Source organism: Gobius niger (assembly GCF_951799975.1).
Source record: "Gobius niger genome assembly, chromosome: 12".
Classification (NCBI taxonomy): Eukaryota; Metazoa; Chordata; class Actinopteri; order Gobiiformes; family Gobiidae; genus Gobius; species Gobius niger.
In genome coordinates, this window is record NC_136863.1 from 318167 (window position 1) to 344439 (window position 26273).

Genomic DNA, 26273 nt, shown 5'->3' on the forward strand with positions numbered 1-26273 from the left:
CTGTCTCCTCCTCTGGTCTCCTCTCTGGTCTCCTCTCTCCTCCTCTGGTCTCCTTCTTTGGTCTCCTCTCTGCTCTCCTCTCTCCTCCTCTGCTCTCCTCTCTGGTCTCCTCTCTCCTCTACTCTCCAGGCTCCAGTCCTTCTCTGGTTTCCTCTCTCCTCTCTCCTCTCCTCCTCTCTCCTCCTCTTGTCTCCTTCTCTCCGGTCTCCTCTCCTCCTCTCTCAGCATGTCGTTCGGGGAGCGCTCCTCGTCTTACCGGCGCCTGTTCGGTGACTCCCCTCGGTTCTCCTCCTCCGTGGCCTCGGGGCTCAGAGCCTCCTCCTCCTCCTCGGGGCTCAGAGCCTCCTCCGCCTCCCGCAGCCTGAGCTCAGTGACGGGGCTGTACCGGAGGAGCGGCCGCCCTGTGACCGACACTCTGGACCTGAGCCACAGCTCCACCGTCAACAGCGAGATGAAGGTCATGAGGACCAACGAGAAGGAGCAGCTGCAGGTACGAGACTGAGGTCAACGTTCTGAGACTGAGGTCACCTTTCTGAGGCTGAGGTCACCTTTCTGAGGCTGAGGTCACCTTTCTGAGACTGAGGTCAACGTTCTGAGACTGAGGTCACCTTTCTGAGGCTGAGGTCACCTTTCTGAGGCTGAGGTCACCTTTCTGAGACTGAGGTCAACGTTCTGAGACTGAGGTCACCTTTCTGAGACTGAGGTCACCTTTCTGAGACTGAGGTCACCTTTCTGAGACTGAGGTCACCTCTCTGAGACTGAGGTCACCTCTCTGAGAGTGAGGTCACCTTTCTGAGTCTGAGGTCACCTTTCTGAGACTGAGGTCTGACTGAAGCCTGTAGAGCAAACTAAAGTCATGAAGTCAAGTTTCTGAGACTGAGGTCACCTTTCTGAGACTGAGGTCACCTTTCTGAGACTGAGGTCACCTCTCTGAGACTGAGGTCACCTTTCTGAGGCTGAGGTCACCTTTCTGAGACTGAGGTCAACGTTCTGAGACTGAGGTCACCTTTCTGAGGCTGAGGTCACCTTTCTGAGGCTGAGGTCACCTTTCTGAGACTGAGGTCAACGTTCTGAGACTGAGGTCACCTTTCTGAGACTGAGGTCACCTTTCTGAGACTGAGGTCACCTTTCTGAGACTGAGGTCACCTTTCTGAGACTGAGGTCACCTTTCTGAGACTGAGGTCACCTTTCTGAGTCTGAAGCCTGTAGAGCAAACTAAAGTCATGAAGTCAAGTTTCTGAGTCTGAAAAACTAAAGTCATGAAGTCAAGTTTCTGAGACTGAAAAACTAAAGTCATGAAGTCAAGTTTCTGAGTCTGAAAAACTAAAGTCATGAAGTCAAGTTTCTGAGTCTGAAAAACTAAAGTCATGAAGTCAAGTTTCTGAGTCTGAAAAACTAAAGTAAAAAAGTCAAGTTTCTGAGACTGAAAAACTAAAGTCATGAAGTCAAGTTTCTGAGTCTGAAAAACTAAAGTCATGAAGTCAAGTTTCTGAGTCTGAAAAACTAAAGTCATGAAGTCAAGTTTCTGAGTTTGAAAAACTAAAGTCATGAAGTCAAGTTTCTGAGTCTGAAAAACTAAAGTCTTAAAGTCAAGTTTCTGAGTCTGAAAAACTAAAGTCATGAAGTCAAGTTTCTGAGACTGAAAAACTAAAGTCATGAAGTCAAGTTTCTGAGACTGAAAAACTAAAGTCTTAAAGTCAAGTTTCTGAGTCTGAAAAACTAAAGTCTTAAAGTCAAGTTTCTGAGTCTGAAAAACTAAAGTCATGAAGTCAAGTTTCTGAGTCTGAAAAACTAAAGTCATGAAGTCAAGTTTCTGAGACTGAAAAACTAAAGTCATGAAGTCAAGTTTCTGAGTCTGAAAAACTAAAGTCATGAAGTCAAGTTTCTGAGTCTGAAAAACTAAAGTCATGAAGTCAAGTTTCTGAGTCTGAAAAACTAAAGTAAAAAAGTCAAGTTTCTGAGACTGAAAAACTAAAGTCATGAAGTCAAGTTTCTGAGTCTGAAAAACTAAAGTCATGAAGTCAAGTTTCTGAGTCTGAAAAACTAAAGTCATGAAGTCAAGTTTCTGAGTTTGAAAAACTAAAGTCATGAAGTCAAGTTTCTGAGTCTGAAAAACTAAAGTCTTAAAGTCAAGTTTCTGAGTCTGAAAAACTAAAGTCATGAAGTCAAGTTTCTGAGACTGAAAAACTAAAGTCATGAAGTCAAGTTTCTGAGACTGAAAAACTAAAGTCTTAAAGTCAAGTTTCTGAGTCTGAAAAACTAAAGTCTTAAAGTCAAGTTTCTGAGTCTGAAAAACTAAAGTCATGAAGTCAAGTTTCTGAGACTGAAAAACTAAAGTCTTAAAGTCAAGTTTCTGAGACTGAAAAACTAAAGTCTTAAAGTCAAGTTTCTGAGTCTGAAAAACTAAAGTCTTAAAGTCAAGTTTCTGAGTCTGAAAAACTAAAGTCTTAAAGTGATGATTCTGAAAAACTAAAGTCATGAAGTCAAGTTTCTGAGTCTGAAAAACTAAAGTCATGAAGTCAAGTTTCTGAGTCTGAAAAACTAAAGTCATGAAGTCAAGTTTCTGAGACTGAAAAACTAAAGTCTTAAAGTCAAGTTTCTGAGACTGAAAAACTAAAGTCATGAAGTCAAGTTTCTGAGTCTGAAAAACTAAAGTCTTAAAGTCAAGTTTCTGAGTCTGAAAAACTAAAGTCATGAAGTCAAGTTTCTGAGTTTGAAAAACTAAAGTCAAGTTTCTGAGTCTGAAAAACTAAAGTCTTAAAGTCAAGTTTCTGAGTCTGAAAAACTAAAGTCATGAAGTCAAGTTTCTGAGTCTGAAAAACTAAAGTCATGAAGTCAAGTTTCTGAGTCTGAAAAACTAAAGTCATGAAGTCAAGTTTCTGAGTCTGAAAAACTAAAGTAAAAAAGTCAAGTTTCTGAGACTGAAAAACTAAAGTCATGAAGTCAAGTTTCTGAGTCTGAAAAACTAAAGTCATGAAGTCAAGTTTCTGAGTCTGAAAAACTAAAGTCATGAAGTCAAGTTTCTGAGTTTGAAAAACTAAAGTCATGAAGTCAAGTTTCTGAGTCTGAAAAACTAAAGTCTTAAAGTCAAGTTTCTGAGTCTGAAAAACTAAAGTCATGAAGTCAAGTTTCTGAGTTTGAAAAACTAAAGTCTTGAAGTCAAGTTTCTGAGTCTGAAAAACTAAAGTCATGAAGTCAAGTTTCTGAGTTTGAAAAACTAAAGTCTTGAAGTCAAGTTTCTGAGTCTGAAAAACTAAAGTCTTAAAGTCAAGTTTCTGAGTCTGAAAAACTAAAGTCATGAAGTCAAGTTTCTGAGTCTGAAAAACTAAAGTCTTAAAGTCAAGTTTCTGAGTCTGAAAAACTAAAGTCATGAAGTCAAGTTTCTGAGTTTGAAAAACTAAAGTCAAGTTTCTGAGTCTGAAAAACTAAAGTCTTAAAGTCAAGTTTCTGAGTCTGAAAAACTAAAGTCATGAAGTCAAGTTTCTGAGTCTGAAAAACTAAAGTCTTAAAGTCAAGTTTCTGAGTTTGAAAAACTAAAGTCATGAAGTCAAGTTTCTGAGTTTGAAAAACTAAAGTCATGAAGTCAAGTTTCTGAGTTTGAAAAACTAAAGTCATGAAGTCAAGTTTCTGAGTCTGAAAAACTAAAGTCATGAAGTCAAGTTTCTGAGTTTGAAAAACTAAAGTCATGAAGTCAAGTTTCTGAGTCTGAAAAACTAAAGTCATGAAGTCAAGTTTCTGAGTCTGAAAAACTAAAGTCATGAAGTCAAGTTTCTGAGTCTGAAAAACTAAAGTGAAGTTTCTGAGTCTGAAAAAATAAAGTCTTAAAGTGAAGTTTCTGAGTCTGAAAAACTAAAGTCATGAAGTCAAGTTTCTGAGTCTGAAAAACTAAAGTCTTAAAGTGAAGTTTCTGAGTCTGAAAAACTAAAGTCATGAAGTCAAGTTTCTGAGTCTGAAAAACTAAAGTCATGAAGTCAAGTTTCTGAGACTGAAAAACTAAAGTCTTAAAGTCAAGTTTCTGAGACTGAAAAACTAAAGTCTTAAAGTCAAGTTTCTGAGTCTGAAAAACTAAAGTCTTAAAGTCAAGTTTCTGAGTCTGAAAAACTAAAGTCTTAAAGTGATGATTCTGAAAAACTAAAGTCATGAAGTCAAGTTTCTGAGTCTGAAAAACTAAAGTCATGAAGTCAAGTTTCTGAGTCTGAAAAACTAAAGTCATGAAGTCAAGTTTCTGAGACTGAAAAACTAAAGTCTTAAAGTCAAGTTTCTGAGACTGAAAAACTAAAGTCATGAAGTCAAGTTTCTGAGTCTGAAAAACTAAAGTCTTAAAGTCAAGTTTCTGAGTCTGAAAAACTAAAGTCATGAAGTCAAGTTTCTGAGTTTGAAAAACTAAAGTCAAGTTTCTGAGTCTGAAAAACTAAAGTCAAGTTTCTGAGACTGAAAAACTAAAGTCATGAAGTCAAGTTTCTGAGTCTGAAAAACTAAAGTCTTAAAGTCAAGTTTCTGAGTCTGAAAAACTAAAGTCTTAAATTGATGATTCTGAGTCTGAAAAACTAAAGTCAAGTTTCTGAGACTGAAAAACTAAAGTCATGAAGTCAAGTTTCTGAGACTGAAAAACTAAAGTCAAGTTTCTGAGACTGAAAAACTAAAGTCATAAAGTCAAGTTTCTGAGACTGAAAAACTAAAGTCATAAAGTCAAGTTTCTGAGTCTGAAAAACTAAAGTCATAAAGTCAAGTTTCTGAGTCTGAAAAACTAAAGTCTTAAATTGATGATTCTGAGTCTGAAAAACTAAAGTCAAGTTTCTGAGACTGAAAAACTAAAGTCATGAAGTCAAGTTTCTGAGATTGAAAAACTAAAGTCTTAAAGTCAAGTTTCTGAGACTGAAAAACTAAAGTCATGAAGTCAAGTTTCTGAGTCTGAAAAACTAAAGTCATAAAGTCAAGTTTCTGAGACTGAAAAACTAAGGTCAAGTTTCTGAGTCTGAAAAACTAAAGTCATGAAGTCAAGTTTCTGAGACTGAAAAACTAAAGTCATAAAGTCAAGTTTCTGAGACTGAAAAACTAAAGTCATAAAGTCAAGTTTCTGAGTCTGAAAAACTAAAGTCTTAAAGTCAAGTTTCTGAGTCTGAAAAACTAAAGTCTTAAAGTCAAGTTTCTGAGTCTGAAAAACTAAAGTCAAGTTTCTGAGTCTGAAAAACTAAAGTCATGAAGTCAAGTTTCTGAGACTGAAAAACTAAAGTCAAGTTTCTGAGTCTGAAAAACTAAAGTCTTAAAGTCAAGTTTCTGAGTCTGAAAAACTAAAGTCAAGTTTCTGAGTCTGAAAAACTAAAGTCTTAAAGTCAAGTTTCTGAGTCTGAAAAACTAAAGTCAAGTTTCTGAGTCTGAAAAACTAAAGTCTTAAAGTGATGATTCTGAGTCTGAAAAACTAAAGCCTTAAAGTCAAGTTTCTGAGACTGAAAAACTAAAGTCATAAAGTCAAGTTTCTGAGACTGAAAAACTAAAGTCATGAAGTCAAGTTTCTGAGTCTGAAAAACTAAAGTCTTAAAGTGAAGTTTCTGAGACTGAAAAACTAAAGTCATGAAGTCAAGTTTCTGAGTCTGAAAAAGTAAAGTCTTAAAGTGATGATTCTGAGTGTGAAAAACTAAAGTCTTAAAGTCAAGTTTCTGAGACTGAAAAACTAAAGTCATGATTCAAGTTTCTGAGTCTGAAAAACTAAAGTCTTAAAGTGATGATTCTGAGTCTGAAAAACTAAAGTCTTAAAGTGATGATTCTGAGTCCTCACTCTCGCGCTCGTGATCTCGTCCAGGGCCTGAACGACCGCTTCGCCACCTTCATCGATAAAGTGCGGACGCTGGAGCAGACGAACCGCGGCCTGGAGGCGGAGCTTACGGCGCTGCGGCAGAAACAGGCGGAGTCACGGGTGGAGCGAGTTTACCGCGACGAGATCCAGCAGCTCCGCCTCCAGATCGACGCCCTCAGCCGAGACAACAGCCGCCTGGAGGTGGAGCGCGGCAGCCAGGAGGCGGAGCTACAGGTGAGAGGCGGAGCCACAGGTGAGAGGCGGAGCTATAGGTGAGAGGCGGAGCTATAGGTGAGAGACAGGAGGCGGAGCTACAGGTGAGAGACAGGAGGTAAAGGTGAGAGGCGGAGCTACAGGTGAGAGGCGGAGCTATAGGTGAGAGACAGGAGGCGGAGCTACAGGTGAGAGGCGGAGCTATAGGTGAGAGACAGGAGGCGGAGCTACAGGTGAGAGGCGGAGCTACAGGTGAGAGGCGGAGCTACAGGTGAGAGACAGGAGGCGGAGCTATAGGTGAGAGGCGGAGCTATAGGTGAGAGACAGGAGGCGGAGCTACAGGTGAGAGGCGGAGCTATAGGTGAGAGGCGGAGCTATAGGTGAGAGACAGGAGGCGGAGCTACAGGTGAGAGACAGAGGCGGGGCTATAGGTGAGAGACAGGAGGCGGAGCCACAGGTGAGAGGCGGAGCTACAGGTGAGAGACAGGGGCGGGGCTACAGGTGAGAGACAGGAGGCGGAGCTACAGGTGAGAGACAGGAGGCGGGGCTACAGGTGAGAGACAGGAGGCGGAGCTACAGGTGAGAGACAGGAGGCGGAGCTACAGGTGAGAGACAGGAGGCGGAGCTACAGGTGAGAGACAGGAGGCGGAGCTACAGGTGAGAGACAGGAGGCGGAGCTACAGGTGAGAGGCGGAGCTACAGGTGAGAGGCGGAGCTATAGGTGAGAGACGGAGCTATAGGTGAGAGACAGGAGGCGGAGATACAGGTGAGAGGCGGAGCTACAGGTGAGAGGCGGAGCTATAGGTGAGAGACGGAGCTATAGGTGAGAGACAGGAGGCGGAGATACAGGTGAGAGGCGGAGCTACAGGTGAGAGACAGGAGGCGGGGCTACAGGTGAGAGACAGGAGGCGGGGCTACAGGTGAGAGACAGGAGGCGGGGCTACAGGTGAGAGACAGGAGGTGGAGCTATAGGTGAGAGACAGGAGGCGGGGCTACAGGTGAGAGGCGGAGTCACAGGTGGGAGACAGGAGGCGGAGCTGCAGGTGAGAGACAGGAGGCGGAGCTACAGGTGAGAGGCGGAGCTATAGGTGAGAGACAGGAGGCGGGGCTACAGGTGAGAGACAGAGGCGGGGCTACAGGTGAGAGGCGGAGCCACTGGTGAGAGACAAGAGGCGGAGCTACAGGTGAGAGACAGGAGGCGGAGCTATAGGTGAGAGACAGGAGGCGGAGCTACAGGTGAGAGACAGGAGGCGGAGCGATAGGTGAGAGACAGGAGGCGGAGCTATAGGTGAGAGACAGGAGGCGGAGCTGCAGGTGAGAGACAGGAGGCGGAGCTACAGGCGAGAGACAGGAGGCGGAGCTACAGGTGAGAGACAGGAGGCGGAGCTGCAGGTGAGAGACAGGAGGCGGAGCTACAGGTGAGAGACAGGAGGCGGAGCTACAGGCGAGAGACAGGAGGCGGAGCCACAGGTGAGAGACAGGAGGCGGAGCTGCAGGTGAGAGACAGGAGGCGGAGCTACAGGTGAGAGACAGGAGGCGGAGCTGCAGGTGAGAGGCGGAGCTATAGGTGAGAGACAGGAGGCGGAGCCACAGGTGAGAGACAGGAGGCGGGGCTACAGGTGAGAGACAGGAGGCGGAGCTACAGGGGAGAGACAGGAGGCGGAGCTACAGGGGAGAGACAGGAGGCGGAGCTGCAGGTGAGAGACAGGAGGCGGAGCCACAGGTGAGAGGCGGAGCTATAGGTGGGAGACAGGAGGCGGAGCTACAGGTGAGAGACAGGAGGCGGAGCTACAGGTGAGAGACAGGAGGCGGAGCTACAGGTGAGAGACAGAGGCGGGGCTATAGGTGAGAGACAGGAGGCGGAGCCACAGGTGAGAGGCGGAGCTACAGGTGAGAGACAGGGGCGGGGCTACAGGTGAGAGACAGGAGGCGGAGCTACAGGTGAGAGACAGGAGGCGGAGCCACAGGTGAGAGACAGGAGGCGGAGCCACAGGTGAGAGACAGGAGGTTTTCTGTTTAAATAAAGCAAAGTTCTGGTTCCAGCGTCTGGTGCAGAAGCTGGGGGAGGAGTCAGCTCTGAGGGCGGAGGCGGAGCTCGCGCTGAAGAACTTCTCCAAGGACGTGGACGAAGCGACGGCCGTGAGGATGGACCTGGAGAGACGCCTGGACGCCCTGAGCCAGGAGATCTGCTTCATGAAGAAGGTCCACCAGGAGGAGCTGGAGGAGCTGAGCGGCTTCATGGAGGCGCAGCAGGTGAGGAGGTCCACCAGGAGGAGCTGGAGGAGCTGAGCGGCTTCATGGAGGCGCAGCAGGTGAGGAGGTCCACCAGGAGGAGCTCATGGAGGCGCAGCAGGTGAGGAGGTCCACCAGGGGGAGCTGAGCGGCTTCATGGAGGTGCAGCAGGTGAGGAGGTCCACCAGGGGGAGCTGAGCGGCTTCATGGAGGCGCAGCAGGTGAGGAGGTCCACCAGGGGGAGCTGAGGAGGTGCAGTCCTCTCACAGGAGATCCACTTATCCAGAGAATCTTCTGCTCCTCTTCTGAACCCAGGCGTCTCCTCTCTCTCTCTCTGACCCCCTGTCTCTCCCTCTGACCCAGGCATCTCCTGTCTCTCTCTCTTTGACCCCCTGTCTCTCTCTCTGACCCCCCTGTCTCTCTCTCTCTGACCCCCTGTCTCTCTCTCTGACCCAGGCCCCCCCCGCGGAGCTGGAGCTGACCCGGCCGGACCTGACCTCGGCGCTGAAGGAGATCCGGGGTCAGTACGAGTCGATGGCGGTGAAGAACCTGCAGGCGTCTGAGGACTGGTACAGGTCGAAGCTGGCGAGTCTGTCGGAGCAGGCGAGTCGCAGCGGCGAGGCGGCGAGGGCGAGCCGCGAGGAGCTGGGAGACTTCAGGAGGACGCTGCAGACCCGGACGATCGAGATCCAGAGCCTGCGAGCCGCCAACGACAGCCTGGAGAAGACGCTCGGGGAGATGGAGGAGACGCACGCCAGCGAGACCGCCGCGCTGCAGGTCAGGGGCGGAGTCAGGGGCGGGGTCAGGGAGTCAGGGGGCGGAGTCAGAGGGCGGAGTCAGGGGCGGAGTCAGGGGGAGCCTGGAGAAGACGCTCGGAGACATGGAGGAGACGCACGCCAGCGAGACCGCCGCGCTGCAGGTCAGGGGCGGGGTCAGGGGCGGGGTCAGGGGCGGAGTCAGGGGCGGAGGCAGGGCAGAGTCAGAGGGAGCCTGGAGAAGACGCTCGGAGACATGGAGGAGACGCACGCCAGCGAGACCGCCGCGCTGCAGGTCAGGGGCGGAGGCGGAGTCAGGGGTCAGGGGGGGAGTCAGGGGTGGAGTCAGGGAGTCAGAGGGCGGAGTCAGGGGCGGAGTCAGAGGGAGGAGTCAGAGGTCAGGGGCAGAGTCAGCCTGGAGAAGACGCTCGGGGAGATGGAGGAGACGCACGCCAGCGAGACCGCCGCGCTGCAGGTCAGGGGCGGAGTCAGGGCGGAGTCAGGGGACGAGGGCGGAGTCAGAGGGCGGAGTCAGGGGCGGAGTCAGAGGGAGCCTGGAGAAGACGCTCGGAGACATGGAGGAGACGCACGCCAGGGAGACCGCCGCGCTGCAGGTCAGGGGCGGGGTCAGGGGGGGAGTCAGGGAGTCAGGGGCGGAGTCAGGGGGAGCCTGGAGAAGACGCTCGGAGAGATGGAGGAGACGCACGCCAGCGAGACCGCCGCGCTGCAGGTCAGGGGCGGGGTCAGGGGCGGAGTCAGAGGTCAGGGGCGGAGTCAGGGGCGGAGTCAGGGGCGGAGTCAGGGGTCAGGGGCGGAGTCAGGGGCGGAGTCAGGGGCGGGGTCAGCCTGGAGAAGACGCTCGGAGACATGGAGGAGACGCACGCCAGGGAGACCGCCGCGCTGCAGGTCAGGGGCGGAGTCAGGGGCGGAGTCAGAGGGCGGAGTCAGGGGCGGAGTCAGGGGCGGAGTCAGGGGTCAGAGGGCGGAGTCAGAGGGCGGAGTCAGGGGTCAGGGGCGGAGTCAGAGGGAGGGGGCGGAGTCAGAGGGAGGGGGCGGAGTCAGGGGACGAGGGCGGAGTCAGGGGGAGCCTGGAGAAGACGCTCGGAGACATGGAGGAGACGCACGCCAGCGAGACCGCCGCGCTGCAGGTCAGGGGCGGAGTCAGGGGCGGAGTCAGAGGGCGGAGTCAGGGGCGGAGTCAGGGGCGGAGTCAGGGGCGGAGTCAGGGGTCAGGGGGCGGAGTCAGAGGGAGGGGGCGGAGTCAGGGGCGGAGTCAGAGGCGGAGTCAGGGGCGGAGTCAGGGGCGGAGTCAGAGGCGGAGTCAGGGGCGGAGTCAGGGGTCAGGGGGCGGAGTCAGAGGCGGAGTCAGGGGCGGAGTCAGGGGCGGAGTCAGAGGCGGAGTCAGGGGCGGAGTCAGGGGTCAGGGGGCGGAGTCAGAGGCGGAGTCAGGGGCGGAGTCAGGGGCGGAGTCAGGGGCGGAGTCAGAGGCGGAGTCAGGGGCGGAGTCAGGGGTCAGGGGGCGGAGTCAGAGGCGGAGTCAGGGGCGGAGTCAGGGGCGGAGTCAGGGGCGGAGTCAGGGGACGAGGGCGGAGTCAGAGGACGAGGGCGGAGTTAGAGGCTGTATCCGAACGTCCACACTATTCCCTAACCCCTCATTCACTACATAGGCCTGCACTATATAGTCACTATATAGTGACCATTACAAATACAACAGCAAAGGGCAAAACAAACAGGGATCGGTTCAGTATCGGATATTTTACACCAATATCTGATCTTTTTTCTAGTATTGGCTCTGATCCTTATTCCAGTGTTGGATCAGTGTCTCTATATTTATCAGATGGTAATTTGACCACCTGACATTAGCTTTAGCATGTGTTAGCATGGCTCAACATTTACCTTTAAACTAATTAAATACTTTTAATATTTACATCGGTCGAACCACCTGACACCAAAACTGTGACATTTTACCTTTGAGTCAGAAAAAAGATATTTTTTCAATTCTTGAAATACATTTTCAAACCTTTTCACTCATAAAGACTTGTTCTTCTGGGTGATGTCACTTCCTGTTTGCTGTTTCTTTATTTCAAAATAAAAGCCCTGTTCTCACGGTGGTGCCGCCCTGACATTTGAACATTACAAATTGTTTGACAAAAGTTTTTGAGTTTTCTCAAAAACTTTAAAACTGTTAATATGAGGCTTATTTTAAAGATTTAATATAAATGATGCCATAATGTTTTATTTTTAATGTGTTTCCCTGAAAATACCATTTACAGAAGTTTATTAGTCTAATCATTTACTCGCACGGTTTGAGGTGAAAACAACTGAATATTTATTATTGAAATGTGACTCCGTAGGTTTTTAGAATAAAGTGAAACATGTCATGAAAAGATCTCATTACTTTTAAAAGAAAACAGACGCTCACAGACTCATCGCCAGCACAGACGATCAGGTCAAAGGTCAAGGCCGAGCGTAACGAGCTGCGAGCGCCAAAGAAACAGATCCGTCAGATTAACTTTGACTCTAAACGGATCAGAGCAGGAGACGCTCAGCGCGGCACGCAACAGGAGAGGGGGAGGAGCCTGAGGAGGGGGGAGGAGCCTGAGGACAGGGGGAGGAGCTGGAGGAGCTGGAGGAGAGAGGGAGGAGCTGGAGGAGAGAGGGAGGAGCTGGAGGAGCTGGAGGAGAGAGGGAGGAGCTGGAGGACATGGGGAGGAGCTGGAGGACAGGGGGAGGAGCTGGAGGACAGGGGGAGGAGGACAGGGGGAGGAGCTGGTGGACAGGGGGAGGAGCTGGAGGACAGAGGGAGGAGCTGGAGGACAGGGGGAGGAGCTGGAGGACAGAGGGAGGAGCTGGAGGACAGGGGGAGGAGCTGGAGGACAGGGGGAGGAGCTGGAGGAGAGAGGGAGGAGCTGGAGGACAGGGGGAGGAGCTGGAGGACAGGGGGAGGAGCTGGAGGACAGGGGGAGGAGCTGGAGGACAGGGGGAGGAGCTGGAGGACAGGGGGAGGAGCTGGAGGAGAGAGGGAGGAGCTGGAGGACAGGGGGAGGAGCTGGAGGAGAGAGGGAGGAGCTGGAGGACAGAGGGAGGAGCTGGAGGACATGGGGAGGAGCTGGAGGACAGGGGGAGGAGGACAGGGGGAGGAGCTGGTGGACAGGGGGAGGAGCTGGAGGACAGAGGGAGGAGCTGGAGGACAGGGGGAGGAGCTGGAGGACAGAGGGAGGAGCTGGAGGACAGGGGGAGGAGCTGGAGGACAGGGGGAGGAGCTGGAGGAGAGAGGGAGGAGCTGGAGGACAGGGGGAGGAGCTGGAGGACAGGGGGAGGAGCTGGAGGACAGGGGGAGGAGCTGGAGGACAGGGGGAGGAGCTGGAGGACAGGGGGAGGAGCTGGAGGAGAGAGGGAGGAGCTGGAGGACAGGGGGAGGAGCTGGAGGAGAGAGGGAGGAGCTGGAGGACAGAGGGAGGAGCTGGAGGACAGGGGGAGGAGCTGGAGGAGAGAGGGAGGAGCTGGAGGAGAGAGGGAGGAGCTGGAGGAGAGAGGGAGGAGCTGGAGGAGAGAGGGAGGAGCTGGAGGAGAGAGGGAGGAGCTGGAGGACAGGGGGAGGAGCTGGAGGACAGGGGGAGGAGCTGGAGGAGAGAGGGAGGAGCTGGAGGAGAGAGGGAGGAGCTGCAGGAGAGAGGGAGGAGCTGGAGGACAGGGGGAGGAGCTGCAGGACAGGGGGAGGAGCTGGAGGACAGGGGGAGGAGCTGGAGGAGAGAGGGAGGAGCTGCAGGACAGGGGGAGGAGCTGGAGGAGAGAGGGAGGAGCTGCAGGACAGGGGGAGGAGCTGGAGGACAGGGGGAGGAGCTGGAGGAGAGAGGGAGGAGCTGCAGGACAGGGGGAGGAGCTGGAGGACAGGGGGAGGAGCTGGAGGACAGAGGGAGGAGCTGGAGGAGAGAGGGAGGAGCTGGAGGACAGGGGGAGGAGCTGGAGGACAGGGGGAGGAGTTTGTTCCAGGATCTGACTTCATGACGTGTTGTTCCAGGACACCATCACTCACCTGGACGCGGAGCTGAGGGACCTGAAGGGGGAGATGGCCCAACACCTGAGGGAGTACCAGGACCTGCTCAACGTGAAGATGGCTCTGGACATCGAGATCGCCGCCTACAGGTCTGAACGTGCATTACAGGAGGGAGAGGGGGTCTCGACTGGACTGTGTTTAGTTGAATGTTTAGTTTTCGGGGTAAACGTGTCATTAGCATGTTCATTAGCATGTTCATTAGCATGACCATTAGCATGTGCATTAGCATGTTCATTAGCATGTGCATTAGCATGTTCATTAGCATGTCCATTAGCATGTCCATTAGCATGTCCATTAGCATGTGCATTAGCATGTTCATTAGCATGTTCATTAGCATGTCCATTAGCATGTCCATTAGCATGTTCATTAGCATGTCCATTAGCATGTTCATTAGCATGTGCATTAGCATGTTCATTAGCATGTCCATTAGCATGTGCATTAGCATGTTCATTAGCATGTCCATTAGCATGTGCATTAGCATGTTCATTAGCATGTGCATTAGCATGTTCATTAGCATGTGCATTAGCATGTTCATTAGCATGTCCATTAGCATGTCCATTAGCATGTCCATTAGCATGTGCATTAGCATGTTCATTAGCATGTTCATTAGCATGTTCATTAGCATGTTCATTAGCATGTTATGTTTAGACCGATCGCTTCTGTATGACTTTGATCATGGCTACAAAAGCGTGTGAATAGCCGTGTCCGAGCACATATGACCCGCACATGTGACGACAGCCCCGCGTGACGCCTGTGATGTGTCTTTAAGGAAGCTGCTGGAGGGAGAGGAGACGCACTTCAACTCCGGACTGTCCTTCGGAGCCTTCGCCCCGGGGCCCCGAGGCTCCGCCCCCGCCTCAGGGGGAGGAGCCGAGGCTCGACGCCGAGACGCCAAACGGGACAAAGACAACGCCGCGAAGGAGGTCTACGAGGAGGAGGAGGAAACGCAGATCCTTACCCACGCCTGAGCCCGGAGAGCAGACGCACGTCCCCCTGCTGCCCTGAAGGGGGCGCCCCAGGACCTTAGAGTTCCCCCTGCTGCCCTGAAGGGGGCGCCCCAGGACCATACAGTTCCCCTGCTGCCCTGAAGGGGGCGTCCCAGGACCTTAGAGTCCAGAGGAACAACAGTTTAGATACATGTGGATTATAACCATTACAGTTTAATCTTTGAAAGAGACTGAAGTACAAACATAAAGCTGATGTTTCATCAAAGCAGAAACAAACCCGGCTCTTGATCCCGGGTTCTTCATATTCAGGGTCTTTATGTGTTTGTCAGTTTTAGTTCCAGGATCCGGAAAACTCGCCTGGTGTGCACTGCAAAAAGTGGATTCTCAGCAAGTGAAAAATGTCTGACTTTAAGAAATAACTTCTTATTTTTTCCCTAAAAAGTCATAATGTCTCACTGAGCAAAGTTTTCTTGAGAAAAAAAATCTTGTTTTAGGAAATAAAATCCAGCCATTTCTTGTTCAGATAAATTTGCTAAAAACATGATCATTTTTCTTGTAACAAGAAAGAAAAACTTTTTGAATCTTCTTCAGTTTTAGACAAAGAATATTTGTTCTTATTTTAAGACAAACTCAGATCAACAACTCTTAATGTAAGACCTGATTCTCACAGAGAGATAAAACATTCCATTCTTTAAAGTGGGCGGCTCGGTGGCACAGCGGTTAGAGCCTCAGCTTCACAGCTCGAAGGTCCCGGGTTCGATTCCCACCAGGACGGGGCCTTTCTGTGTGGAGCATGTTCTCCCCGTGTCTACCACTAAAAACATGTACAATAGGTGAATCCTCCAGCAGGTGATTCTGACCATCAGCCTGGCTCCACATCATGGAGGCGGGTCTCCGGGCGCGGCAACACTTTCCTACTACTTAAATCAAGCAACATTTAAGTAAAATACCCACAATTATTCACTAAATAAGAATGTTTTCCTTAAAATATTCCATTGTCTGAGGACATTTGTGATGAATTCTAGTTCATTCTAGTTAAGATTAATTCTATTTGCTTAAATTTACTGTTTCTTTCTGGTTTTATGATGAGAAAAATATTCTGGAAATAAGAATTCTGAGCAAGACAAAAACACTGACCCCATTGGCAGAATTTTTTCCTTAAAACAAAACAAAACGTCTTATTTTAAGATGTTTTTCTTGTTTTTAGTCGGGCACTTTTTGCAGTTTGTAACAGAGTCACTTCGTTCTGATACTTAGAGGGTGTTTATTTGTAGCAGGTCAAAGGTCAACACTCCAGCTCTCACAGACGACCCCTTAGACCAGGGGTCGGCCCCGTCAGGCCCGAGGAGGTATCCAGGCAAGACCACCAGCAAAGCCACACATGCCTTTAAAACAGAGGAACTGCTCAGCTCTTCAGGAGAGGGAGAGAGACTGCTGTGGAGTGGAGGGAGCTGCGCAGGGGAAGAGGAAGGAGGAGGAGCTGATCAGTGCAGGACACCACGCTCTGAAACAGGGACGACCCAGGAGGCGGAGTTTCAGAGCATCAGAGGAGACTGAAGGCAGCCAGGTTTCCTCCAGGGCAGGTGGAGCCACAGCGGCAGCACGGCTCAGTCGCGGCGGCTCAGGACTAACACCTGAACACTGTTTTGTGAACCTGTATGTGGCTGTGAAAATGTTTAAATACTGATTCTAAAATATTTGTCAGAGAGAACCAGAAAACAGAAGAAACATGAGGAAGATCTGCACATTTACAATAACAGGTTCACCTCCAAGGTTAAGAAATGTGGGAAAAATCTAGAAAAACTGAGTCATTTATTTATTAATTATTTTTTTAAATAAGAAAAAAAGGAGAAAAGGGAAAATCAGGCCCAGATCTACAATCCAGCCATATTTAAATGTTAGTGATAAAGAATGAGTGGAGAAACTGGGAAAATGAGAAAAATCGGAGATAAAAATAACAATTCATTTTGTAAAAAAGCAAATTGTGAAAAATATGTAAATAAGTGATTTATTTGAGCTGAAACAAAGTGGCTTTAATCCTGTCCCTGGACCGAACACATCGACACTCAGATTAAACAGACTCATTTTGTCATGATTTACCTTTTGTTCATCTGTTTTTGTTTGTTTTGTCTTTGGTCTAGTCCTGTGTTTTTATTTTGACATGTGTTCAGTCCTTGTGATTTTGCTTTACTCCTCTCGTTACCTGCCGGCCCCGCCCTGATGTGTTTCACCTGTGCCCTGTTTCCTCTTGTATTCACACCCCTGTGTTTCCCTCGTCCTTCGTCGCGTCTTGTCTTTGTCAGCCCCGGTTTTTGGTTATGTCCGGTTTTTGTCATTTTGGTTTTTGTCCATTAAACATCACCAGTTTTGTTGCAGTCCTGCATTTTGGGTTTTTACTTTCTTCACACCACCTCCAACCATGACACATTTGTTGGTTGTTTTGGTTGTTTTGGTTTAACGGCTCGAAGACGTTTCAGGTCCAGAACTCACAGGTTCATTAAACATCTTCTAAAGGGATTCACTGTCTCGTCTTTGTACAGAGATGTAAGGCACAAAAATACAAACATTGGAGCACGTCAAGTTTAAAATAAAAGGTATTTGGATTTGTCTGTACTTAATGAGTCTTAATGAGGAGAAATACAGCTTGAAATCATTCATAAAGTGGTTGAAACAGGGTGAGCGTCTCCAGTTACAACAAGGTATGTGGGATTAGGAGGAAAACCACATGAACAATATCAGAGACAGAATTTTCTAAACCTTCACAAAAATATAAAACATGCAGAAGTTTGAAATGACATTTTTAATCCGTTTGTGTTTTGAAAATGAGCGATTAGAATTCATCCTTCAAAAAAGAGCAATAAGAACAATGTATAACGCTGGTGAACGAGACCAATCCACTGTTTATTAAAGCCAAGATTCTAAAACTCCAAGACATGATCACTTTTAAAACTGCTCAGTTAATGTACAAACCTAAAACTAAGCAACGACCTCTAAAAACTCAGCAGGTGATTTCTGAAAGAGAAGGAAATATCATTTAAAGGGCTTGGATCACTTTAAACCTGCCCGAACATCCAGAAAAAGTGTGTCCGTTTGTGGTCCTAAAATATGGAATAAATGACACGTAAACCTCAGACCATGTCCAAATATCAGACAGTTTCAATATCAACACAAAGAATGGATTTTCTCTAAGTATCGGGAGAAAATCTCTGACTTTTCATGTCCAGCTGTTGTAAACCTGATGTTGATGATTGGTAGTATTCACACTGTGTATCACAACTTGATTTAGATCACAGAGCTCAGATTACTGTTAAAGAAGCCTAAAAAGTAAATGGAACAAGAGACTGACAGTACTTAAAAGGGGTGGGACTAAATAAGTGTTTACTTCCCCCACTCCTTTTCGGAACAGCCTCATCTCAAATGTGCAAAAGGTAAAACAAAATAGTTTGTACTAAACTGTAAATGTGTTGAGTTGCACGTCTGAAACTGAGCTCCCGACGGCCACGATCACGGCAGGTGTGTTTTGAGTTCGTATGAGTTTGTGTTTTTATGTTTTGTTTATGGTCCGAATAAAGATTATTCATTCATTCATTCATTCATTCATTCAGAATGTTGGTCTATGGAGTCAAAAGGCAATAACACATGTGTGACTTTGCGATAGAAAGTTTGCAAAGAAAGGGTTCAAATAAATAAAAAGTGATATTATTTATATATGTGACAAGAGGAGAGTCAGACCTTCACAATAAAATAAAAAGTTTTCAAAAATATCAATCCATTATTTCAAAAAATAAAGCTTCCTTAACGTGAGTATTTTTCAGACCATCCAAAACACACGCCCGAGAAACATTTCACACAATTAGCATAAAAAATGTAGAAGTTTTTCTTCACAAAAGTCCAACAGCAGAAGAACGTGCCTGAGTGTGATGGAGGGATGAGAACATTTAAAAGTTTGAGTCAGATCTGCAGTTGTGACGGAGGAAAGAGAAGGAAAAGGAAATCTCAGAAACTTTATGACTGTTTTTGGTTTATATTTGCCAAAAGTAACTATATATATCACCGTTTTAAACTTGCCCAACACTAGTTATGTCCTGGTCACTGACGGGTCCCCCCCCCCTGCAGAATCAAGAACTGCGCCCAGGAAACGTGGAGGCGGAGCCCAGTTTTCCAGATGTCTGTGGACGAGTGTTCGGAGCCTGAAATGTGGAAAAAATCCACAACCTTTACCTATTCCAAAGGTGTTTCCAAAGCTGTTTCCAAAGCTGTTTCCAAAGCTGTTTCCAAAGCTGTTTCCAAAGCTGTTTCCAAAGGTGTTTCCTTGGAATAGGTAAAGGTAAAGGTAAATTCCTACTCCCAGCCTTAACTAGCGAGGTCATTTACAGACATAGACTCCAAACTTCAGCTCAGCCTTTGATACTGTAACCCTGACCCCACATCTGCTTTTGGAGAAACTCAGAGACTTACAGGTGAATCCAGCCCCGGTGAAGTGTTTTTTGTCTTTTCCAGCAGGTTCGAGTCAGTGTCTCCAATGTGAAAACCTGAAGCACCTTCCATTTTCTGAACGGTGAATATGAAACTCTCCCATCAGGAAGACAGAGACACAGTTCCAAGAGCAGCAGATAAAAGCTCTCATTCCTCCAACTCTGTGTCTCTGTTAAACACAGGGAGGATGAGGAGCAGGTGAGGAGGCGTCAGAACGAGGATGAGCTGAGCTGCTTTAACCTGATGTCCAGGCTGCACTGACTGAACTGTTAACATGAATGACTGTATGATCAAAGACAAAACGGAATTTTAAAAAACTCTGGACAATAAGCTGAACCTCGACACACTCCACGAGGAGAAGGTTTGTCCCGGAGATGCTGCCGTACAAAGCACCAACATGTGAGGCATCCTGTTCTTAAAGGAGTAAATGAAGTCACATGGTCCTGAGGAGTTGAGGAGGAGTGAGGGTTTGAGACGCAGCTTTTGCGCATGAGCCAATCACACACAGGTGTCTGTCAGCGCTTGTTCTGTGGTTGGTGGAGCCGCCGCCGGAAATGGCTCTGTATTTGCATAGCGGTTAATTGTTTTTAACGCTAGTCTCCGCTCCGGCCGCCCGTATCTCGCCGCTCTCCTGTGGATTTCCGGACGCTTCTTTCCGGTCGCCAGGCAGCAGAGGGAATGAATGGAAGCTCGCCGCTCTCCTCACTTCCGCCGCTCTAGGTCTGAGCCCGGCGTCAGACTCTGTCCTCATTTCCTCTTTCGTCACGTTTCTGTTACTGAAGAGTCACAGCTGAAGTTGAGAAACTCTGACTCTGAAGCACAAACCCAGAGGAGCGTCTTCACGAGCAGAGGTGAGTCCTTCACTCTCCACACCTCACCTCACCACACCACACCACACTGTACTGTCATGGTCTGCTTTCTGTTGCCCTGTTTTGGTTTGTTTTCTTGTGATTATGTCCTTGGTGTTTTATTTTGACGTGTCTTTTTGCTCTGTTGTGATTTCCTGTCTGACGTCCCTCTCGTTATTGCATGCCCCGCCCTCATGTGTCTCACCTGTGCCCCGCCCTCATGTGTCTCACCTGTGCCCCGCCCTCATGTGTCTCACCTGTGCCCCGCCCTCATGTGTCTCACCTGTGCCCCGCCCTCATGTGTCTCACCTGTGCCCCGCCCTCATGTGTCTCACCTGTGCCCCGCCCTCATGTGTCTCACCTGTGCCCCGCCCTCATGTGTCTCACCTGTGCCCCGCCCTCATGTGTCTCACCTGTGCCCCGCCCTCATGTGTCTCACCTGTGCCCCGCCCTCATGTGTCTCACCTGTGCCCCGCCCTCATGTGTCTCACCTGTGCCCCGCCCTCATGTGTCTCACCTGTGCCCCGCCCTGATGTGTCTCACCTGTGTCTCCCCCTGATGTGTCTCACCTGTGCCCCGCCCTCATGTGTCTCACCTGTGCCCCGCCCTCATGTGTCTCACCTGTGCCCCGCCCTCATGTGTCTCACCTGTGCCCCGCCCTCATGTGTCTCACCTGTGCCCCGCCCTCATGTGTCTCACCTGTGCCCCGCCCTCATGTGTCTCACCTGTGCCCCGCCCTCATGTGCCTCACCTGTGCCCCGCCCTCATGTGTCTCACCTGTGCTCCGCCCTGATGTGTCTCACCTGTGCCCCGTTTCCTCATGTGTCTCACCTGTGCCCCGCCCTCATGTGTCTCACCTGTGCCCCGCCCTCATGTGTCTCACCTGTGCCCCGCCCTCATGTGTCTCACCTGTGCCCCGCCCTCATGTGTTTCACCTGTGCCCCGCCCTCATGTGTGTCACCTGTGCCCCGCCCTCATGTGTCTCACCTGTGCCCCGCCCTCATGTATTTCTATCCCAGTGTTTCCCTTTGTCAGTTCATTGTCTTCATGTCCGAGTTTGTGAGTTTGGTTTTCAGTTGCTCCTGCTTCATTTTTGTTTGTCGTCAGTTTCTTGTTTCTTGATTTTAGCTCATATTAAATCTATTTAGTTGCAGTCTGCATTTAGGGCCATTTCTTTTTAATGTTTACTTCTAACCGTGACACCATGCCATGCCAGCTGTTTCCAAAGTGAGCAAACCTGAGTTCCTCAAACTGGGTCGAAGCGGCTCTTTCCTCATCTCTGTCTCTCTGTTTGAGGAACTCGGGTTTGGTCACTTTAGAAACAGTTCATTTGAGCTGCATTTTCTAAACAAGTGACAAATATTGGAATGAAATGAGCAAAAGCAACTTCTCACCATTTTATAATTCTATATTCTAAAATATAGCCTTCAACATTACGAGTGTCAAATCAAAGAAAAGCAATGCAGACGTGACACTCATTCATCACTCTGTGCACGGCCTCTTCGACCTTAAAGAGTAACTAAACACCAATCCATTTTTTTTGCTGATAAACGGTCTAAATGGTTGTTGAATAGAGTTCGCTACATGTCCCAGTCAATATGTTGACATTTGGTGCAAACTTGTTCAAAATCTCACTTTAGCGTCTAAAACCGCAGGGTTAGCGCCTCTACTGGTTTCACGCAGCAACTACATTTGCTATTTTGCGGTTGGAGGAGAGTGTGTCCACGGCGTCCACAAAACGTCATCAGTTCTGCCCGTGGTTCTGCCTCTGTGCCTCTGTGGCCCCGCCCACACACGCCTCTGTGGCCCCGCCCACACACGCCTCTGTGGCCCCGCCCACACACGCCTCCGCCTCCGTCACGTAGTAACCAGGACACGCGTCGCGCACACACCGCCTGAGCTCATGAGTCCAACCAGTAGATGGCGCCCCTGCGATGCTCACACTTGGGCTGAGCTGGTGTAGAGGAATAAATCCCTTAGAAAAGCTACTGTGCGATGCTCTCTCTCTGTTCGCAGTCACTGACAGCGAGCGAGTCGTCTAGCGGCAGCGATGTTTTTTTTTTTCGTAGGACAGTTGCTAGTATTGATCCACTGTCAATGGTAGTGATGTGCGGGTTGCGGTTCCACCGTCGTCTTTACAGCAGGTTTTTGGCGTAAATATACGTCGGATTTTCATAAAACAAGCAGCGTTTTGCAGCTTGTGATCCAGAGAACGCTTTTGTGGAGCTAACGTGTCCTGTTTTCCACCGTATGTGCGACTGTGTGTGACTTGGCGTTAGGCCGACCTCTGCTCTTCCTCTCTCCCTCTTGCCCAGCGCTCTTCGGAGGGAGAGAGAGAGAGCGCGATGACACGCCGGTGCTGTTCATACGATCATATTTGTAACGCGTAATATTTAATGGTTGCGGGTGCGGGTGCGGGGCGGGTTGTAAAAATAGAACAACGTTGCGGGGCGGGCTGGGTCGGGTTAGAACCTGCTCCAAATGCGGGACCCGCGGGTTGAACAAAACCCTGACCCGCGCATCACTAGTTGCTACATCAAGCAATCACAAGTCATGAGAATGTACGTGACAGCGGTAACAGCGTCTGTCTGTCCTGTCAGATCGAGGGGCGTGGCCTGAGACTGTCAACAGAGCAGACCCCGCCCACACACTCACCCCCCTCGTCTCCCCAAAGCCTCCGAGACCACCCCTTTCTCAGCACTTTTTGACTTCTGTTTGTGGGTGGGGAAAGGCTCTGCCACGCCTGTTTAGTTGCACTTTAACCTTGTACTCTTCCTCCTCCTCTTCCTCCTCCTCTTCCTCCTCCTCTTCCTCCTCCTCTTCCTCCTCCTCTTCCTTCATCCATGCTTGCAAAGTTCTTGAAATAGCTATTTTTTGCAGACTGATGCGACCGGGGTGTTCTGCTTTAAAGAGGGGGTGTTCTGCTTTAAAGAGGGGGTGTTCTGCTTTAAAGAGGGGGTGTTCTGCTTTAAAGAGGGGGTGTTCTGCTTTAAAGAGGGCGTGTTCTGCTTTAAAGAGGGGGTGTTCTGCTTTAAAGAGGGGGTGTTCTGCTTTAAAGAGGGGGTGTTCTGCTTTAAAGAGGGGGTGTTCTGCTTTAAAGAGGGGGTGTTCTGCTTTAAAGAGGGGGTGTTCTGCTTTAAAGAGGGGGTGTTCTGCTTTAAAGAGGGGGTGTTCTGCTTTAAAGAGGGGGTGTTCTGCTTTAAAGAGGGCGTGTTCTGCTTTAAAGAGGGGGTGTTCTGCTTTAAAGAGGGGGTGTTCTGCTTTAAAGAGGGGGTGTTCTGCTTTAAAGAGGGGGTGTTCTGCTTTAAAGAGGGGGTGTTCTGCTTTAAAGAGGGGGTGTTCTGCTTTAAAGAGGGGGTGTTCTGCTTTAAAGAGGGGGTGTTCTGCTTTAAAGAGGGGGTGTTCTGCTTTAAAGAAGGCGTGTTCTGCTTTAAAGAGGGGGTGTTCTGCTTTAAAGAGGGGGTGTTCTGCTTTAAAGAGGGGGTGTTCTGCTGTTGTCAGTCCCATAGCACCAGTCTATATCTCACTACAATGATGACAAACCTTCTGTTGGTCTGTAAATGCAGTAAATTAGAATAACTGCCTTGTATAAAATGTCTCTCTCAAAATGGCTGTAGTGAATGTCTTGAAATCGGCCTCTGTCTCTTTAAGAACCTCTGAGCCTTTAGACACGCCCCCTCCACACGCTGTCTGTGGCATCAGTGGGGAGGGGGTTCTGCTGAGGAGCAGTGGTTGGTTACTCGGCTGGTGACCAAAGCTCGGGGGCGTCTCCAGGAGGTGGGGGCGTTCCTAGGAGGACTCAGGCAAACCTATCCCTAAAATGGCCGCCATCAGAGTTTTTACAGATTACTCAAAATGGCCGCCGTCAGAGTTTATACAGATTACTCAAAATGGCCGCCGTCAGAGTTTATACAGATTACTCAAAATGGCCGCCGTCAGAGTTTATACAGATTACTCAAAATGGCCGCCGTCAGAGTTTTTACAGATTACTCAGAAATATGTGAATGTGCCAAGGCACCACTTCAGCCATGTTTTTAATGAGGAAGTGACAGAATAACAGGATGGAAAGCTTGAAAAAGTCCATTTAACATAATACCCCCCCTTTAAGAGGTGGTACCTGTGTTTGAGGTGTGGTTCCTTTAAGAGGCGGGTACGTGGCATCGTCATGTTCTTGCATTTGAGCTGAGAACTATCTGTCAATAACTGTCGGCCGTTCTTTAATCATCTTAAATCCTTTGGTGTGGAAGAACTGCTGCTCCAGTCGGACAGAGTTTAACATCTGTTGAGTGTAATCCAGCCGTTCTGACGCAGACTTGGCAGAAAACCCTCGTCATGTTTGTGCTGGTGTTCAACTCTCTAACGTTTAAATGATTATTGCTCTTGTGAATGTTCTTTATGAATAAACTTCCCCTTGTGCTTCATCTGCAGACTCACCGCTCGTCTCAAAATGTCCAGCGCCTCCCACTGCCCGTCCCCCTCCGAGCCCCGCACCTCCCTCCTGTTCCTGCTGATGATCCCCGAGGTGGTGGTGGGACTTCCCGGGAACCTCCTGGCCTTGTGGATCTTCTGTTTCCGTATGAAGTCCTGGAAGACACACGCCGTCTTCCTCTTTAACCTGATGCTGGCCGACTTCCTGCTGCTGGCGTGCGTCCCGTTCCGCATCGACACGCACCTCCGCGGGGACGACTGGGCTCACGGCGAGGCGTTCTGCAGGACCAACCTCTTCATGCTGGCCATGAACCGCTCGGCCAGCATCGGCTTCATGACCGTGGTGGCTCTGAACCGTTACTTCAAAGTCCTGCACCCGCTGTCCCGCGTCAGCGCCATGTCCTCACGCGGCGCCGTCTGGCTCTCGCTCTTCATCTGGGCCGCGAGCGCCGTCCTGCGGATCCCGCTGCTCGCCACCGACCTGCTGCACCGCCATCAGAACCGCTCCCTGTGCCGCAGCTTCAGCTCGTACCGGAGCCCGCCGCCGGCCATCGTGCTGCACTACGCCGCCTACATCGCCGAGTTCCTGCTGCCGTGGGCGCTGCTGCTCTTCTGCTCGGCGAGGATCGTCTGGTTCCTGAAGCGACAGGAGCAGCAGGTGCAGCAGAGGAAGTTTAAGAAGGCCGTCCGCGCCGTGGCCGTGATCAACCTGGTGTTCACCGTCTGCTTCCTGCCCGCCATCGTGACCGGGCTGGGCGGGCTGGCCCTGAAGAAGTTAGACCCGGACAACTGCGACGACCTCAGGATGTCGCAGGCCTTCATGGCGAGCATCGGCTTCTCGTACCTCAACAGCGCGTTGGACCCGCTCATCTACACCATCAACAGCTCCATGTTCAGGGCGGCGCTCAGAGGCGTGTTCAGGAGCGTGTTCAGGAGCGTGTTCAGGAGATCGGCAAACGTCCAGTAGAAACGATGCCCATGACGCACTCTGTTCACAGGGTTCTCGATAGCCGGGCAGAGGCAGGTTTGAAGAACTGCTCACACATGCACCTCTGGCTCCATCCTGGTCCTTGCTGGAGGCTGATGTCCTGTGCTCTAACTGTGGACATGTCCCATTTGAGGTCAAACCCAGAGGAGGTGGACAAAAGAGTTGTTTTGCATTTAGTTCATCTCAATGAATATGTGGATAGCGTTACTGTGTCTGCTGCTGTCGCTCCTGATGCTCCTGATGCTCCTGATACTCCAGAGCAAAGGAATCTCCACCAATGTGTGGCTGTGGCCTGGTTCTGCAAACAAGCCTAAGTTCATCCCCTGTTCCAAGACGTCAGCGGGACAGTGTTCGCTAGAAACTCTGACCTGCTTGACCTGTTGGGGAGGGAGTGCCTGAGCCTCCAAAATGGCGTCTGCTGATTCTATGATACGACAGAGGAATCCCTCGACCTTTGGTAAAGCCATCGACCCTGAACGACTTTTTAAACACGTCTGTTGAGGACACGACACCAGGCCATGTCGTGGCTCCAGGAGCACGACTTTACCAAAACCAGAGGAGACGGGACGGAAACTGCCAGAGCCAGTCGGCCCTGTTTCCTCTGGACCCTGTTTGGAGACGGTGTCGTGTGTATCGAGATGGTGAGATGGTGGAATCTGAAACACCAGATCAACGGGGACACAACATCTCTGATATACTTGTCTTTACCCGATCTAGATTTCAATACGCTGTCAGGACATGCATTCAGTCCTCACACATTTGTCTGTTTGTTGAAGTGCCCCAGCTCCCAATCGTCGGTGCTTCATTACATCATTTAAAGGAACAGGCCGGCGTTTCTCCACACTGAGATATGTTCTTACCTGAGCTGTGACGAGTTCTTTAGGACCTGTCTGACCTTCAGTCACGTAAACACAGCGCAGACGGCGTTAGCATTTAGCCTCTCCCTCTCTCCTCTATAGCTCCAAAACAGGTCAAGATAGAAGCTACCAAGCTCTTCCACGTTTTCCCTATTTAAATATGGTTACGTGAAGTGTTCCACTACAAAGCATAATTACACACAATTAAACAATGTGGATTTTCTAAGCGGATAAAAGGGGGAACTATATTGTAAGGAGTAATAATACCAGGAGTAGTTTGGCATCTGCGCAGTAAAGTGAAGATTACTGCGCGGATGCCAAATGACTCCTGGTAAACGTGGAAGAGCTTGGTAGCTTCTATCTTGACCTGTTTTGGAGCTATAGAGGAGAGAGGGAGAGGCTAAATGCTAACGCCGTCTGCGCTGTGTTTACGTGACTGAAGATCAGACAGGTCCTAAAGAACTCGTCACAGCTCAGGTAAGAACATATCTCAGTATGGAAGAACGGTGGCCTGTTCCTTTAACAGATTAATATGGGTTGTAGCATTTATGTGTATTCCAATTTAGCAGATATACTTCCTCCTTCTGGGGAGCGCTGAAATAAATGTAATAATAGTTTTCTGCTTGTGAACAAGAACCGTTACTTCTCCAAAAAGTGCAGGCACAGGGTCAGGGTGTA

General features: G+C 49.3%; 2 protein-coding genes across 2 annotated transcripts; both read left to right on the forward strand.

The window, feature by feature from the left end:
* Positions 1-214: 214 nt before the first annotated feature.
* Positions 215-14024, forward strand: inaa (internexin neuronal intermediate filament protein, alpha a). The gene is made up of 6 exons (XM_079567527.1): positions 215-490; positions 5801-6028; positions 8051-8260; positions 8696-9016; positions 13016-13140; positions 13821-14024. Exons 1-6 carry the CDS (start codon positions 227-229, stop codon positions 14017-14019), a joined length of 1347 nt encoding a protein of 448 aa, XP_079423653.1. The 5' UTR covers positions 215-226; the 3' UTR covers positions 14020-14024.
* A 9745-nt stretch (positions 14025-23769) lies between these two features.
* LOC306971957 (hydroxycarboxylic acid receptor 2-like) lies at positions 23770-24717 on the forward strand (the record flags this gene model as incomplete). The annotated part of the gene is made up of 1 exon (XM_079568400.1): positions 23770-24717. One exon carries the CDS (start codon positions 23770-23772, stop codon positions 24715-24717), a length of 948 nt encoding a protein of 315 aa, XP_079424526.1.
* Positions 24718-26273: the final 1556 nt, after the last annotated feature.